The 17,852-nt window shown below is 37.5% G+C and overlaps 1 protein-coding gene across 2 annotated transcripts in view; it reads left to right on the forward strand.

Annotated features, from left to right (window-relative positions):
* HIBCH (3-hydroxyisobutyryl-CoA hydrolase) overlaps positions 1 to 15,973 on the forward strand; it is a 68,949-nt gene extending 52,976 nt beyond the window's left edge. For both annotated transcript variants that reach the window (XM_072418804.1, XM_072418803.1), the window contains exons 12-14: positions 5,612 to 5,731; positions 6,300 to 6,333; positions 15,808 to 15,973. In XM_072418804.1, coding sequence (XP_072274905.1) covers positions 5,612 to 5,731; positions 6,300 to 6,333; positions 15,808 to 15,923 — 270 coding nt within the window. In that variant the 3' untranslated portion in view covers positions 15,924 to 15,973. The remainder of the gene's footprint in view (positions 1 to 5,611; positions 5,732 to 6,299; positions 6,334 to 15,807) is intronic.
* The last annotated feature ends 1,879 nt before the right edge of the window (positions 15,974 to 17,852 follow it).

The raw sequence follows: 17,852 nt of genomic DNA on the forward strand, positions 1-17,852 counted from the left end.
AGATAAAAATACAGCTAATAGGAACCAGTAATTACTCAATTGCTCATTGGCTGCTCGCATTTCCTGAAATACCCTTCAGCTGAGCACAACCTCAGAGAAAGTGCAGGGGATGCTAAAATGGCCCATGTTTGCACAGCTAAACGGAAGCTGAAGATGCTGCAGGCTGCTAGACAGATGATCTGCGGGCGGAGTGGTAACAGTAGCTATGAATATAATAACCATTTGCTTTATCCTTCTTGTGCCCATGTGCATGGAGGTTAGCTACAGTCACAAGGACCTTAAATCATATGAGCCTTCACCAAGCTTGGCTGTTGTTTTCTATGTTTCTTCATCAGAAAACTGTCTGCTTTTCTTCCTCTTGGCCATGTTCATTGTGCTCTAAACAATGACGCAAAATGCCTTCATGATTACTTACATAATTACCATTTTTATAGGTTTTGAGTGATGAGACTCTTATGACTTGTTAAACAGTTTGCTTAAAAAGTCAAAGCAATTTGTCTGAACCACAAATTACCATAGAGGTTGTTGCAAGGTGTTTACTGTGTGTTATAAAATAGTTTGCATTCAATATTTTGACTTTTATAGTATTTTTATCTGTAGTTTTACAAATTCCTACATTTTTGGTAAACCTTCTTTACACAAGATTGGGTATTCTTTTTGTAGTCAATTTTTACCACGTTCACTAAGCTAGGTAAATTATTCCTTGCAGAGTAATATTTCACTTTGCTACCTAATCAGCCTAAACATACTGTAGTAAATCACCCCAATGTCTTATAACAGGTGGTAAAATAACAAAATGCATCAAGTGGTCTGATGATTGATGGCTGTTTAACTGTGTAACTTACTAATGAATATTAACTAGGTGGATGATTGCACACAGAAGCTATCTTGGCATTCACTGCCAAGCTAAATCAAGAGCCCTCGATCCTTCCACACCTTGCCTCAATTTGGTTCCACACCATCCTGGATTCTTCCTTCATCCTGATGTGGAGGAAGTGCAGGGCACCATCTTCTACCTTCATCTGGCTATATCACCCAATCTTTCACTGCGCAGCTGCAAGATGGAGTGACATATGCTGCTGCAACTATAAAAAAAGAGTGCTAATCTCACCGTGCACATACCGTTTCTTATAAACTAAATCATTGTGGTGATAGGTGGGTGATTGTACACAGAATCTATCTTAGCATCCATTGCACAGTCACAGTCTTTTTTTTTTTAAACTTAATTTTAATTTAATTTAATTTTTTTTAAGTTAATTTAGGTGAGTTGCTTACCTGCCAGACATGGAAGTTAAGCAGTTTAGGTTTAGTTCCCGCTTTAATTACTATTGTTTAATAACATAGCGGAACTAAACCCTGGGTCCCCATTCCATAGTGGGCGCAACCTTCTTTCTTCTGCTTCCCGATCCTCAGGCATCTTGATTGGACAGGCAGCACGGGCACATGGGAGTCCCAGCACCCCTAAGTGAAGTCAGGAATGCCAGGTATGCCTGGCAACAAACATTCAGCTGCTCTGAAAATTTTAACAGATGGGCACCGATCAAGCAAGTAGAACATGTCTCTTTCTGCCCGATGCCATACTAAGGTTCCGCTTATTGTTCCTTCTATTTATGAATAACATATAAGATGTGCTTAGGACTATAGTTTATTTACTGTAGGTATATTATGTTGTTACATGCTGTTTAAGTAAAATTCTTTTTATTCCTTACAGTATAAAACATTGTTATTATCACAGAGCACGTGAGTGCAACACTGGCAAGGTCAAGGTTTTTATAGGTATTTCTATGTTGTTTTATTGAGTTGTGTGAATAAGAACTTTATGCTATAGACATTTTTAACTGATGTCACCGGGTGCTCATGTTTTTAAGTCTGCTGCTCCGTAAAAATTGTTGCTAGGAGTGTTTGGAGAACTTGGATTTTTCTACGGCCTTCATGTACCATATGGGTGTTTTAATAGATGGCAGTGCAGCCTTAACAATGTCTGTGGAACAAACAGCTTGTACGTGTTTCCAGCCCATAGAGAGGTTGAGCTAAATATAGCACTCTATGAAGGGCATGTTTGTACTGATGTGCGTACTGAAAAATTCTAATCACTCATTTTATGAGCTGAGTATTATGTCTTTCTCTATGCAAACCACAGTAAACCTGTAAAGCACAAACTCATTTAAGTAAATTATTAATATAACAGAATTTTTTGGCCAATAAAAATAAAAGGATTTTGTAACAAGGTAACGCTTGTTTTATTCACTTCTTATTCTTTCCTGCAAGACTAAGTGGTTCATATTATTTTAGTAGTTTTGATTACAGAAGAGTCCAACCCAATTAGGGTTGGAGGTTTCTGAGGTTTAGGATTAAATTATGCATTAGCAACAACTGCACCAGGTACAATATTAAAGAAACATCTTTACAGATTTGAATTCATAATAACAGCATCTTATAGTTTACTTGTGGTCGAGGTCTGTGCTTGACTGCAGGAAACTGAGTGAGCGTGTATTTTGGATAGCTCATATGTAAACTTGGCCTAAGACTTGTTTACAACAAATGGAAGTGAATACTGTATACAATAATTCATCCAATACATCACACATTGTCTTTTAAAACACAGATGTGTTGTAATTCAAGTAAATCATGAAGGCAGCTTCATATCTGTATATTCAAGATGTGCGTATATACCCATTGCCATATACCGCTAATAACGGGCCTCTTAATATAAATAGTAAATTGTGCCATATAGCTTGCCTACAAAACACCGCAAACAGCATGGAACAGTATGTGATGTGAATACATTCTTTAAAAAAATATTCTTTTTATTTCTGTTCACTATTTTGAAAAGTGGAGCTTTAGGAGCTCCAGACCATATAATCTGGCAGACTATTTTAGATGCTTTAACCTGATATTTCAAAGCTTGTTCAAGTAACTAAAGTTTGGCTGCCATTGCTCATTTTACAAAGTTGTAAATCTGACACAAAATATATGGTGAAGAATATTTTCAGGTGCCTTGTGTTTACAGTAGGAGTGACCAAAGCAGATTCACTGCTTTATAAATAGACGTCTTGGACTGTTATATTATATGGTAATAACTAGTAAGACACAGTAAACCCAATGCTGATATTTTCTTGTACACCTGGATGGAGCTCTACTGTCATTATATTTTAATTTACTTGAGATTCTGTGGGAAACTAAGTTAAAATTTATCGCACTGATGAGTAGGAATATGTACAATGCTGCTTGAACTTTCTTTCTTGTGTCCTTTCCATGGGTTGGATGTGACAGACCTTTCCAGCACCAATATTATCTTTTAGAAACAATAAGCTCAACCAAAACAGATAAATGGTAATTCTACCAAGCTTGCATATTACCCTCAGATATTTTTTTTGTGGATACCTTTAATACCCGTCCTTTTAATTATAAAATGTAAATCGTTTTGTTTTTAAATCAAACATTTGTAGTATATTGTGCAATGACAGGACTTTGGGCCTGAATAATTAAAGTACTCCAAGGCTGGAGAAGATACACTTTCATCAGTGAATCTGGGTGATCCAGAAAACCTGAAATAGATCTGGTCCAGGCATCAAAACCTTTGCTAGCAAATTACTTTGAAGAAATCCATTCCAGGTTTGCTGGATCACCCAGCTTCACTGATGAAAGTGTATCCTCTCCAGCCTTGGAGAGCTTTAAAAAATCAGGCTCATTGTGCAGGCTCGTAAAGTAACTGAGAATTCACTTTAATCAACTTTAGGCAAGTTATGCAACTTTCCATTACATAATTTCTATATTTATATCAGTTGGTCTGACTTTTGCTCAAGAGTCTGGTCTGTCTATTTTAAGATATCTCTTCTACACGATATTTGCCTCATCTCCAGAGGTACAATGAATAAGTTAATGTTGTTCGGCAAAACAAAAGTGGAGAGGCTGTGCTTGAGAACAATAGTAAGTGAGGAAGCCTATGAATTAGTAGAATACATGTGGTTAGGAGAGGCATCCGAAAATTGACTCTTTCAGTTAAGGGTCAAGCCGTTTCTGAGAAAAGATGTAGCTATGGAGACAAGCAATTATGTCAAAGTATATTGGAACATTTCGTGACTTAAATCAAAATGAATAAATACGATTCCTAAAAAGTGATTTTTTTTTTTCCATGTATGTGCTGTATTATGTGATTTGCAGAAATTGAGATTAGTATGACTAAAGAGTGCCACAAATCCTCTAAAATATTGTGACATACAGCCCCGCTTTTTGGTGTTATTAGGTATATGGTAGATAGAAGGATCAGTAAGGAACAACTGTTACAACATCCCCATACAATTATTTAAATTCATAATATATAAAAAAACATTGGGAAGATCCTTTATATAGTTAATTTATTATTAACCAAATAGTCTTATATTTACCTGTCACTGATCTTTTAGGTTATTGCCCATATGGCATCCAGACTGACTAAATCTACTAATAATTTAACCCTATGGAGTGTTTTGAATTTTGAGCCTGCGGGAGAGCGATTGGGAGAAAAAGACAGAGAATTAGTACCCCATAAAATGAAGTGCTAAAGCACCTTTATGTAAGAGTTAAAATATTATATTTTTATTAAAAGCTGTACATTTTTAGAGAATTAGGAAGGACTTTTGTTGTTACATTACCATGTTAAAGCTGAACTCTGGGCTCTAATGTAGATGTGACTGTAGTCACCCAATCACATTGACTAGCTACTGAAAGTGTAGAGAAAAGGGACTAATCACTTTCAGCACAGGAAACCAATGTCTACACGTGTGCAAAAAGAAATGTAAGTCAGGAGTTCAGCTTTAAAGATTACTTAAGACTTTACTTTTTTATACTACCCTTTAACATAGATTTGAAAGTTGTTGATCAATGTTGTCAATTATCACATGCCTTAACCTGTACTGTAAAACCAAGTCCACATTTTGCGGAGACAAAAAAATGACTATCACTAGTCATATTATTCCCTAGATGACCGCTAAACACAAGCACCATGCTTGCTGGGTTTATTGGGGGAAAAAAAGTATTTCTTGTTTTATAAACTCTCAACATTAATAAAGTAAGGGCTGTGAACTTCTTTACAATGTTGCGCACATTGGACACAGGAACATTAAGATTTATGTAGATGGACTTGTAGCCTTGGGCGATTTTTTGCTCTTCTTTCTTTTCTCCATGATCAGTGTGTTACACACAGACCTTCAAATATAAAAGACCTGAAGCAGCTGGCAAATGAAGAGTGATCTAAAATTCCATTAGAATAATGTAAAATATTTGCTGATTGTTACAAAAAGCGATTAATATCAGTTATTTCTTCCAAAGGGTGGCTACCAAATATTAAGTTGAGAGTGCCAAATATTTTGTCCTGGCCATTTTTGACATTTTGTGTGGAATGATTTATTTTCCTGCTTTTTTGTGTTCTTCCAGTGCTAACAAAAGAAATAAACATGAAAACACCAAAGCATTTGTAATTGCAACAATTTTCTGGGAGAAGTAATGCATGTTCTGACATAAATGCAAGGGTACAAATATTTGGGCCATGACTGTATATACATATGTTGTAAGGAATTACATTGCACTTGAACTTTGTGTATTTTTTAAATAAATATTTTTTTTATTACAGACACTTTCTAAAATGTCTCCAACATCCTTAAAAATGACATTCAGACAGCTTAAAAATGGTGCTTCCTTAACACTACAAGAGGTGCTTACAATGGAGTACAGACTAAGTCAAGCTTGTATGGTAAGACATTTTCTACATTTAAAGCTAAACATTACTGCTAGATCGTTTTATATTCATCAAATAGAATTATAGTTCTACAGAATAAAGTTATGTTTAATGCCCCCCTATCCCCACTCCACTTCTTCCTGCCTTCCAAAAGCAAGCCATGAATACTGCGTAAGCCCTTACATTTCCCTACAAAGTTTAGATGCAAGGCTCTGCCAGAGGTATGAAGCTTCTAAAGAACATGATAATGATGGGTTTTATTGTGTATTAAAACAATGTTTTGTAATTAAAAGGTATTCCTAGCAATTGGCTAGTTTGGGTACCAAAGGCTGCGTGCCTCCAAAATCAATGGCCTTGATTTATTATAGCTCCTCAAGGCTGGAAAGGATACACTTTCATCAGTGAACCTAGGTGATCCAGCAAACTGGAATGGATTTCTTATTGAAGTAAATTGCTATTTGTTAGCAAATGTTTTTAAGAGAGCTTTAGAGAGCTTTAATATATCAGACCCAATGGGTGGAAATGAAGCCCTATGTGTATTAAAACGACCAGCAATATGTATTATTTTTTTTTTATTTTGCAGAGAGGGCATGATTTTTATGAAGGCGTAAGAGCAGGTAAGGAAGTTTTGTGACTAAACCACTTTTTTTATGTTGAGTTTATGTTTGCAGCTGTCTTTGTAATGACTTAATGTATTTGTAGTAACATTTACATAGTGCAAGTACGTATTATAGTATATAAGTAGTATATAAATGATTATTGCTGCATACAGTGGCATTCCTTTTCCCCTGCATAAATGTAATAAAGTGAAATTCCTTTATAGAAGCTAGTTTTTAGTCACCTACCCCCTGCCGTGCAACAAAACACTGTACTTTTGCAGATAACTCAGCCCCTGAAATCTTTAAAACTTCCAACACTTCTTGAAGCAGCGGTGGTGGTCCGCAAAAAGATTTTGGGGATCTGCAGCTCTGGCCAGTGGACCCCCGAGCTGGGTCAGGAACAGGACCAAGCTAGAGCGTCACACCTGCCAGAACTGCGGAACACTTCCCCATACAAGTCCCAGGCTTAGGAAAGTGGGCGGGCTGTGTCCCTGAACATAACTCGCCCCTCTCCCATCGCAGGCTCATATCTGCGATGGAATAGTTGGTGGGGCTATGTCACGATGACGTCACTATGGGGGAGGTTTCTCCCCCATTTGATTGCCACCCGACTCCCCACGCATGTGCGGTCAGAAGCCGCTGATTTTAGTGCTCCACAGCACCAAAAAGTTTGGCGACCACTGTCTTGGAGTGTTGATCCCTTGTCCTTTACAGTGTTCACCCCTTCTTGACTGTCGATTTCCAAATTTCTACCTGTAGTAATGTGGAGGTCAGTAGGAGGAATCACTAAGCACTTTGGTGAACACAAAGGGCTCTGTTTACTAATTAGGGAATCTGACATTCCCTCAAACATTCCCTAACTGGAATAAATTACTGCCACTGAAACTAATGAACGTGGAGTATTTCCAAAAGGGAATGTTTGAGGGAGTGTGAGATTTCATATTTAAAAGAAAAAAAAACAACGCATAGATTTTGACACTTCCAGCAGTTCTGCAAAAAAACAGGGATGAGTTATTTGCAAAAAAGTGGAGTTTGGCAACACAGATAGATGGGAGGTGGGTGTTTACAGTAAAATTAGTGACATTCACAGTGGTTAAAGCATAGAGAGCAATGTCATGCATGTTTTTTGTACTTTGTGTAGAGATGTATATGCAGCACATGTGTTTTTGATGGGTATATACATGCTATATACTCTGAAATAGGAATCATATCTCTATTGTTTATTCCATTCACCTACAATTTAATTAGATGCTTGGATTTTTAACAGTATTTTATTTTGTATCATGATTGCTAATGCTGGATTTTGTTTCAGTTTGTCATACCTAAAAAAAAACAGTAGTAGTGGATTATCTCAGTTTTTGCTTTTAAGCATTGAATCCATTTCAGTGGCATTAGCTTGTCAGTGCTAATACATAATTTACTAAGCCTGAAGTCTGAATGTATCTATAGGAATACTCAGAGCAAAAGTCATATCATAGGATTAGCTTGTCTTCAAAGAGGATAAGGATTCAGAAGTCTCCCTCAATGATCATTAGGTGCAGTCCTGAAAAGTTGTAGTTGTTAAAACAAAACACGTTTTTAGCCAATATAAAAACAATAATGGGGTGTGGTTTGTCCCACAGTGTGAATGGCCTGGCTCTCTACCAGGGCACAAACTCACTCAGCATGGGAAAACAGTGGCTGCAAAATCACTCCAGTGGCAGGGTCACGGGCACAGTTGGTGTCCACCCTGCAGATCTCCATTCACCATTATCTCAACCTTGAAGCACCTAGCCCATTTGTGAGGGGTGTAAGATGGCGCAGAATCCTTCTGTGCCTCTGGAGATCACTCATCCACACCGACAGCTCTCTCTCTCCCTTCGCTGAAGGGAACTCACACCAATGTCCTGAGCTACCTTTAAGCATTGATTTCCTCGCAACCCCCAGGGCTCTGTGAGGAGGGGAATCCCCTGCCTCCCTGGAGAAGGACTTACATAGCTCCATCCTCACGGGCTGCCTCCATGGCCACCCCAGTGCCACAATACCTCTCTGGCACCAATAACTATAACCCCAGAAATCTTCTAACTTAAACAAAAGCCCCAGGGGTGAATTTTACCTGCTCTGTGATCTTAAGATGGAATCCGCTGCTGGTCTTCCAGACTCCATCGGAGGGATGGCAGGGGGTCAACAAAAGAAAGTTACATGGTTTTGTGTGTTTAATGTGTTTCTTTTTGTTTATTTCTTCTACACTATGGTGGATCTCCTTTCTTTTCTTTGTTGATTCTTGGAGGATATTTTTCTTTATGTTTAACTGGTCTGTAATATTATACTAGCACCTTCCCCCATTGAATCAACCCCATGGTTATATTTTTTTATTGAATGTTAAGGGGCTAAACTCTAAACACTAAACTCAGGCTTACTCTTTAAGAGCGTAAATGTCATAAAGCAGATATTGTTTTACTAAAAGAGACACATCTGGACCAGACCTGCAACTTTAGCTTTGCTAACCAATAATACCCAAATATATACTCTGCCCCAGGCAGCAATAGGAAGTCTTCTGGAGTGGCCATACTCGTCCATGCACACACCACTTTTTTTCCTGCTAAATCAATATTGGACCCAGAGGGTCTGTGTTTCTTGAGAAAGTTTCCTGAGAAAGTTATTTCTCTCACAACCTCTTTATTCCACACTTGCCTGCTGGTTGCAGGAGACTATAATTTATCCACTTTGATCGCCTGTTCTCTCCACCTACCTCTGTGGACTTCCGCATTATGGGAAGCTCACAAGGCTGTTTTTCAAAGCCACTGTATAGCAGAATCTGATAAACTTAAGAGGAACAAATTAGTCTTGCACAAACAGCTTAGGTTGTCTTTGGCTAAGTTAGAACAGTTTTTAGATGCTAACCATTCTATAAGCCTGCTCCGCCAGGTTGTTGTCAGATCAGAAATTTAGTTCTTGATAGAGTGGAGATTTCTTTATTGTTCCTACGTCAATGGTATTATGACAAAGGTAATAAAGAAAATTCACTCCTAGCACATCAAATTTGGGATAAAGCTGGGAAATCCGATAGATTTACGGAACCATTCAGGTTCCCTCTACTATGATGTGAAAGTTATAACTAAGATCTTCGGAGATTGTTATACTTATCTCTATACATCGTCCACATGGACTCTCAAAAAGGGGATCATTCCTCTCATATTTTACATATCCGTGAATACCTAACCCATTGCTCATTGCCCATTTTTTTAGACTCAGCTGTTGAGGCCCTTAACAAAACTATTACTGCAGAAGAAATAGTAGCTATGATAAAAGCCCTGCCATTGCATAAGGCATGAGGACCATATGTCCTGCCGTACTTTTATTATGAGACATTTTCCCTTCACAGTCCCACACCTGACTTCCTTTTTTAATGATATTCTGGATGGGACCCCCAGACCATGCAACACTTATAATTTCAGTATTTCCAAAGCCTAGTAAGGATTCACAAAATACTTCTAGCTATCGCCCCATTGCCCTCTTCAGCTCTTCAACTTAAAAATATTCATTAGGATTCTTGCTACTGGACTGGGCACCTATATTCCTAAGGAAGCATTTGATCGGCTTAGCTGGCCATTCCTGTTGGATAGGGACTACAGGCCCTTTTCTTTAAGCAGTGAAAGCCCTATTCTCTACAATAACACTGGATTGAGTTATCTATGTATCCACATCATGTTTTGTTATAATTCACTATATGCCTTTATTTTTAGCGAGCTTTACTCCCTCATTCATTATTAGCGTTCATTACTGCCTTTTTTTGTGGCTGGATTGCTTTGGTTAAATTGTCCATACTACCCAATTTTTTTTTATTGCAAGACTTTCTATTTTGGTTCTTTGTTTAGCTCTTGGATGACAGCAAGCAACAACTTTTGACTTTATCTGGGGACATAAATGTCACTGATTACCTAAGTAGCTCGCTTTATGCACTAAATAAGAAAAATGCATGTAAATATTGATGCACTGGTACCTTACTCCTATTAGATTGCGCTCTATATTCCCTACTACAAGTAACATATCCTGGTGGTACAAGTCTGGAATGGGTATGCTGTATCATATATTTTGGCCATGTCCAAATATTGTACTCTATTTTAACATGGGTAATACACTTATTAGTGAATTGATAGGAACTCTTATATCCCCACCTATTGGGTCTGCCTAAAAAAAACCCTCTCCAAATTAGGTAAAAAGCTGGTTTCTCATATTCTGACAGCTGCCAGATGCCCTATTACTGGGCATTGCAGTGTTCTGCCCGGCACCTATTAGCTGGGCGCACCACCCAGCACTTTTCAGTAACTACCCGGCTGTTTTTGGGTGATTACTGATAAATTGGGTCACAATACAGAGGCTGCCACCTGCCCACATTTTCTTCCAACCCAGCTTAAAAATGTTTTTGGGTTGAACACTGCATTGGGAATCAATTTTTCCTCCCGGACATTGGGAGCTTTACTCCCAGATTAAGGATGTCCAACTAATGGAGCATCCTAAAGCTAGAATATACAACTATTTGGGCAAATAACCAGCAATATGGGAACTGCGGTAATCCTATCTGTTGTATAACTCTAATATATTTCAACATTTCACTAGTCTCAGGGGAGTCACAGTGTCTAACAGAGAACTGCTGAATACCCAAAAATAATGCTATCCCAAGGACTTACTCTTCCTCTTTTCATTTTTCTTTCCTCTTTGCCTCTCATTCCATAGATTTCTAATCTTATATAGTCATATTAGTGCATTGCATTTGACTTATTTTATGCAATCACATGTTTTTTTTTTCTTTTCAATGTTTCCTCCTCTAATATTTTTTTGATTATTCTACATCTGTAAAATTAAACAGTACTTGGAATTGTTTTTCCAGTTATTTCAGGAAGATAGAATAATAAGGCTTTTTCTGGTATAAAATTAAATATTCTTTGCAAAGAAAATTTTAAGCTTTTTTTTAGCTTCACCCAAGTCAAATTTTCTATTCTAATATATTAACCACAATGAGCCAATGGGCTTTATAAATCCCGGAACACAAACATTGTACTATTTATATGTGTTTTAACCATGTATTTAGCTGTTTGCCTGGAGTTCTGTTTAGGTGTCTTACGCTTTGCCAAGGATTCCCCAAAAACCTAATCTAAAAGAGTTTATTCTTTTAGATGGATCAGTACACAGAAGAGAAGTGTTTACTTTAAATTAATTTCCTTTGCAGGCACTAACATTTCAATTTCTGTACATTTCTTGGTGGATCCTCCATTCCTATAGGAGTCATAATGCCTGGCAGGTACAGTTCATGAGCACAGGCACTACACTAAATTACGCCCAGCACCCTGCTGTACATTCTTTTATTTAAAAGTAAACTGACCAAGCAGGAGTATCCCCCCATCTATATGAAGTACCCCCAGAGGTGCCTGTACTACTGCTTGAGACATTCTAGTTTTTAGGCAGTAGTTTGGCAAGAAGATGAGCAGAATAAACATAAAAGGCACAGTTTGTACATGTGCAAATATAACTGTTTAAACCTTGAATCAGATTATATCCAGACCTCACATATTAGGCAGAAAGCCTAATAGTACTAGCAACTGTCCATTAATAAAATAGTATAGCAGGCTTCATCTGCCCATAGAAAGCATCTCCCATTGAAGCACAACAAGGATTCATTGTCTAGCCCAGGATCAGACTAGCTGTATTGTAATTAACAGCAAAATATTGCTAAAATTAATGCTTTCTTTCTGTGTTTAATGTTTGTATGTGTCACTATGTACACAAGATAAATTATTGCTGGTCATCAGCTAGTTGTGTCCCAAAAACAAATTAAACTTCCATTCTGAATCATAACGTTTACAAGACTTATATTTCATGCTGCCACTAGCATGATTGTAAATCTGTCACAATACGAAAATAAATTGCTCGTCAGGTTGATAGATGCTAGATATGAAGGTAAAGTAAGAAATATATCACAGCTAAAAACCAACAAAATAAAGGTTTTCATCTGTTATTTGCTATTTTATAACTAAAATAGATTTTGTCCTCTTGTGACAGCGTGGTTAACCTATAAGTCTTGGAGGTGCACATAATAAACTGCCAATATCTCACATATATCTCATAAACAACCAACAAGTGTGTTATTTTCAGGATCACCAAGTGAAAGTATTGAGGAAAAAGTAGTAATGCAGCCACATCATCTAAGTAGGGGTATACCAATCATTGCCCCCCACCTCCTGGGATCAGGGAGTGTTTCAGATGGTAATATAGCCAGGTCGCTACCATTGTCACTCTTACCTGCCAAGCATTTCCTTCTTAATCATTCACTGACCTTAAATCTGCTCTTCCCCAATTCCTTCACTGTTGTGATTGGACATTAGAATTAGGGATACAAGGCCAGCAGAGAAAAGGAGTACCGCAGGATTGCTTTGCAGATAAGACACACTAAAGGTGCGTACACACTTCCAATTTTTATCGTTCCAATCGAACGACGAACGATCGATTGGGCAAAAAATCGTTCGTAAAAAAGTAACCAACGACGCCGACGAACGAGGAAACTCGTTGGAAATGAACGACCGGACCGGCGGATCGGATTGGACGACGATCGTTGAACATCGTTCGTGTGTACAGTCGTTCGTTGATCGTCCATGTTCAGAGCATGCGTAATGAACGAACGTTCGTTCACTTTCCTGTCGTGCACATAGTTTCTCTATCGCTCAAACGATCGTATCTATTGTGTGTACAATATCTACGAACGATCGTGTCGTTATCTCTATGTGCAGGATCGGTGCTATACGATCGTTCGTAGATATTGTGCAGGATCGTTCGTCATTCGTTTTCCAACGATAATAATTGGAAGTGTGTACGTAGCTTAACAGTTCCCTTAGTACTCATTGACAATTTCCTCCTTCCACTTTCCACATGTGGGCAGCAACTAAAGTTTTTCTGGGGGACCCCCTGATTTCTTTTTATACCCCTGTATCTAAAGACATTTAGACTGCAATCCATTTCAATTTACCTTGTAAGATTAGATCATCTTTAACAGAAGTTGTTTTCATATGAAGGAAGGACTAACTTTTTCAGTCCGTGATGTTTGCCAAACAGTACTGTGTTGAAATCTGGAAGAACTGGAGAATAGGGTAAATAAACTGCAAAGTGTTCAGTTTTATTAGCACTGTTTTACAGCCTCACTTCACCAAAAAGCACAGGAAAAAAAAAACAACTTACTGTAAAGAAAGAGCTTACAATCTAAGAGGGGGGGGGGGGGGCAACATTCAAAGGGTAAAATTGTGTTCAAGTAGGGATTTAGACACCTCTACCACAATATAGCCCATTCAGTAGTTCCTGGTTTATTTATATTGCTTCCTGAGTCACTTCCATTTAATTTCACAGACATATAAAGTTGATAATGGAAGATTTTTGAGTTACAAGCCTGGCTGAACATAATTAAAAATATTCTGGCTAGTAAAGTAGTTCACATATGGGATTTTTATCTGTTTATAGCTCTTTGCTTGAAGTTTAGCTGTAACTGTGCTTGTAGGTCAGGCTTTGCTGCTTAGCAGGGTAGCAAGGATCAGATTTACTGAATTAGAAATTAGAAAGGATTAGAAATCCTTTGGCAGTAAATTCAGTGTATATATGTATTTAAATTGGAAATTTAGGTGCGCGTGTAGAATTCAGCTTAACATTGTGTCTGTCTGCGGTTTCCATAAAAAAGGCTCCTTCAACATACTTTTAGAGAGGTTCTGACAAGTTGCATAGTCCCATTCTGGCTGGTCTCGTGCTTGTTAGCCATTTAAATGTTAAAGGTAAACTTAGCAAGCAATATGGGACTAGTCAAAAGTGAGGTGGGGTGGGTCAGGGTGCAACCTTACAAGGTCTGGTTGCAATTGCTGTAATGCAATAGGCTTTGAGCCAGATCTTCAGCCAGGAAACCAGTTTACCACATTCTACCAGTGTGCTTTAAACTGACAATATTACAGCCTACTAGATAATATTTATAAAATAATACCCTTTAATGCACTAATATTTTTCTTTATTCACCCTTTATTATTATTTTTCATCACAACTGCACAAATGTATCACAAGGCATTTAAAACTGTATTCCATTTGCCTTCAGACAGCTTATAAATGTTCTAAAATCTCAATTTACTTTTCTGATTGAGGCAAATTATTAGACTATCATGAGATTTTACTCGGTGCCAGTTCGACTAGCTCATATCTAACCTACAACATCACCTCTGTGATATATTATGATTTTCAAAGCTGCGGTGAAATTGGCACAATAGCCCACATGTAGTTGAACAGTCCTTTTGTCCAAAATTATTGGAAAGAGGTTTTTGCTCAACCTTAGTGTTGGAGACTGGTGTGCCAGTCAATCTATTGACCAGTTTGTTCAACAAACCTGCTATCAAACTTCCCAAACATGTTGACTGCTAACTTACATGCTTCTGGCAGCCAAAAAAACTACTACCCTTAACTACAAGGCATCACATCTAAATGTAATTGGATCATGAATTTATAGGGTAAAAGGGAAAAAATATCCTTCCTCAAGGTATTATACATAAATGCCAAAGCCAATACTAAACATACAAAGAATAAAGTTAAAAAGAGAAAAGCTGGGTTTTTTTTGAGGCAAACTTAAGTTTAATAATTTAAGAACAATTCATTCAATCAAGTATAACATCAAGCAGTCAAGCAGTTAGGTCATTCCAAATAAATCTTCATGGCAAATAAGACCACTTATTTATACAGAGGATCCCTAAATAAATAAAGCGCGAAAAAGTACATAGGTATAATGTCTCACTGCTTAATCATGGGCTTCCTCAGGGGATTTGCGAAGAGTGTTGTGTAATTTACATAAGTATATTAAGCAAATGTTTTAACAAAATGCAAGTGAATGAATGTGTCATATACATTATTGTGATGGATTACGTCTATAATTCTTAATTACACATCAATGCAAAGTTTTATTATTTTTTATTATCAGTTCGCTTTGATTTGCTAATTGGATCATGGTTAACGACAAACTTACATAATACACAAAATGATCTTGTGGCCTTTGACAATATATGGGAACTGTTGTTAAAAAACTCACCTACTTGATCAGTCCTCCCCGGGAATCAATCCTTTCCTTGGCACCACCCTGTGTGTTTCATTTATGTCATGTTTTTTGTACTTTTGGTTTTATGTATTTTTGTTATCCTGCTGTTACATATCTGATGTCCTGTTTGTTCCCCTGTATTACTGTTTTTTTTAATGTCAAAAACATAAACAGTTATTGAAATTTAAAACTGCATTCCACTCACAAAACTTTTCTATTTTTTCTATTTGTTATTGTGTCCAAAATCCTTTTGTGTACAGGTAAATTCTATTCTCTCCACTTTGTTATGTAATGTTATAGTAAATATACATGCCTCTAGAATTGTAATTAAAGAGTAATATTGATAAGATTTCATAGTAAAGCAATTACATGCTTGAATAATGTCGTTTTATTTTTTAACTTCACAGTTCTTATTGATAAAGACCAGAATCCAAAGTGGAAGCCAGAACGGCTGGAAGATGTGACAAATGAATATCTGGACAGCTGCTTTGCATCTCTTGGAAGCAATGACCTAAAGCTGTAATTGAATCAGACAATAAGTTTTTACTGTTATAATAAAATGTTTCAATAGTATCCCTCTGTCCTTGATTTTCTGAACTGAAATCAGTGTGACACAATTCTTCCTATAACCATAGTTACTGGAAAAATACAACAACTATCTATTGATGTAATGCCATCCACAGAAATACAACATAATGAACATTTTCTTCCTGCCAAGTTATTTTGATATAATAATAACAGTCAGCCTAGCTTGGAATTAATAGAAGGGACAGGTTAAAGAGACTTTGTCACTAAACTATAGCAAGTGTAGTAAAGGAGAAGTGGATCCTCAATTCCCCCCTTCTCTACTGATTATGATTCTAGGTCTGGTAGGCAACACATCCCATAGAACAGGAGTATCAAACTGAACACACACAGAGGGCCAAAATTTAAAACTTAGACAAAGTCGCGGGCCAACCTTTAAATTTATTGAAAAAATTGAGGAAATTTTTCCTTCTCATTAGATATAAACCCTTTTCATATGGAAACAAAGATGTTTTGCTTCACATTCAATCTGGAACAAGCTTATAATAGAGAAAAAGGCATAAAACATTTTTTTTAAATTTTATTTAGGAAAAATATGTTATGCCTCTTTCTCTATTTGTAGACTTCTGAGGTAAATTTCAATGGTAACCTTTTTGCACAGGCTAACAATAACTATTCTTCTATGAAAATCCAACCATTCAAGTCCATGCCTTGGAGTAGCAAGGAAAAGTACAGCTGAGGCGGAGTGCTGAAAATGCCAGACGCGGCCAATGCGGAGCTAAATCTTATGAGTGGCCCGCCGCTGAAACTCCCTCTTCATTGAAGAAGCACCGCTACTAAAATTCCCAACATTATTTGCGTCTATAAAACAGTCCAATGCGGGCCCACACATAGGCAGAGCCCGCTGGTCTATAGACGTGAGTGCGGTTGGGAATAGTATTAGCAGCGCTACTTCAATGCAGCGGCGGGCCAGCTGCAGTTTATATTTAGGATTCCTTTGGGGGCCAGAGTTTGACACCCCTGCCTTAGAGTCAGTACTGATGGGAGAATTTAGGAGACTGCTGCAGGTATATTTGCTTGCCTTTCCTTAATACCTGAGTTTTTTCTTTCAGGACATATTTTTGTTATCAAAGAAATGCATTCTCTCTGGTGTTTTTATGCATTTCAAAAGTAACAATGTCATGCTTGAGCTCCCAATTTTCTTTGTTATTCAGCATATTGGGTAGTTAAAAATGAAGAGTCTAATATTGTGTGAAAACACTTGTATTGGATGCAGAAAGCTTCAGAGAGCTGAGAACAAGAATCTGGGACAGGAAGCAGGGTTAATGTACCCAATTATAAATGAAACATGAGACCTGGGTGAACCATAGTTTAAAGCTGAATTACCACTGCCACAGGCATAGAAAGGGTTTTCCTACTAGAAAATAAAAGATAACTTTTAGCGGCAAAACATTTGGATGGTGATGCCTTACATATCAGTTGCCTGCATAGTAGTTACAGCATTTTCTTTCTATATATAGGGTTGGTAGTAACATTTATACAAGTAGTGAACAACAATAGGTGATGTTTTGGTCTAATTTCTACTCACCCAATTTATTAAAGCTCTCTCTTTCAAAGAAGCTGGTGATCCAGCAAACCTGGAGTGGATCTGGTCCAGAATTGACAACATTTTCTAACAAATAGCAAATGACTTTTAGGAAATCAATTTCAGGTTTCCTGGATCACCCATGTTTACTGATGAAAGTGCATCCTCTCCAGCCATGGAGAGATTTAATAAATCAGGGCCTATGACCCAGCACAGTACATATTCCTTTGCCTTCCCATGTTAGCTAAATACATAGAGAGCAAGGCACTGACGCTCCCTTGCCATTTATGGTCCAGGCAATGCACTCCTGGGGGTCTGTAGGTTAAATATACACTGCAATAT

The sequence above is a fragment of the Pyxicephalus adspersus genome, chromosome 7, assembly GCF_032062135.1.
Source record: "Pyxicephalus adspersus chromosome 7, UCB_Pads_2.0, whole genome shotgun sequence".
Lineage (NCBI taxonomy): Eukaryota > Metazoa > Chordata > Amphibia > Anura > Pyxicephalidae > Pyxicephalus > Pyxicephalus adspersus.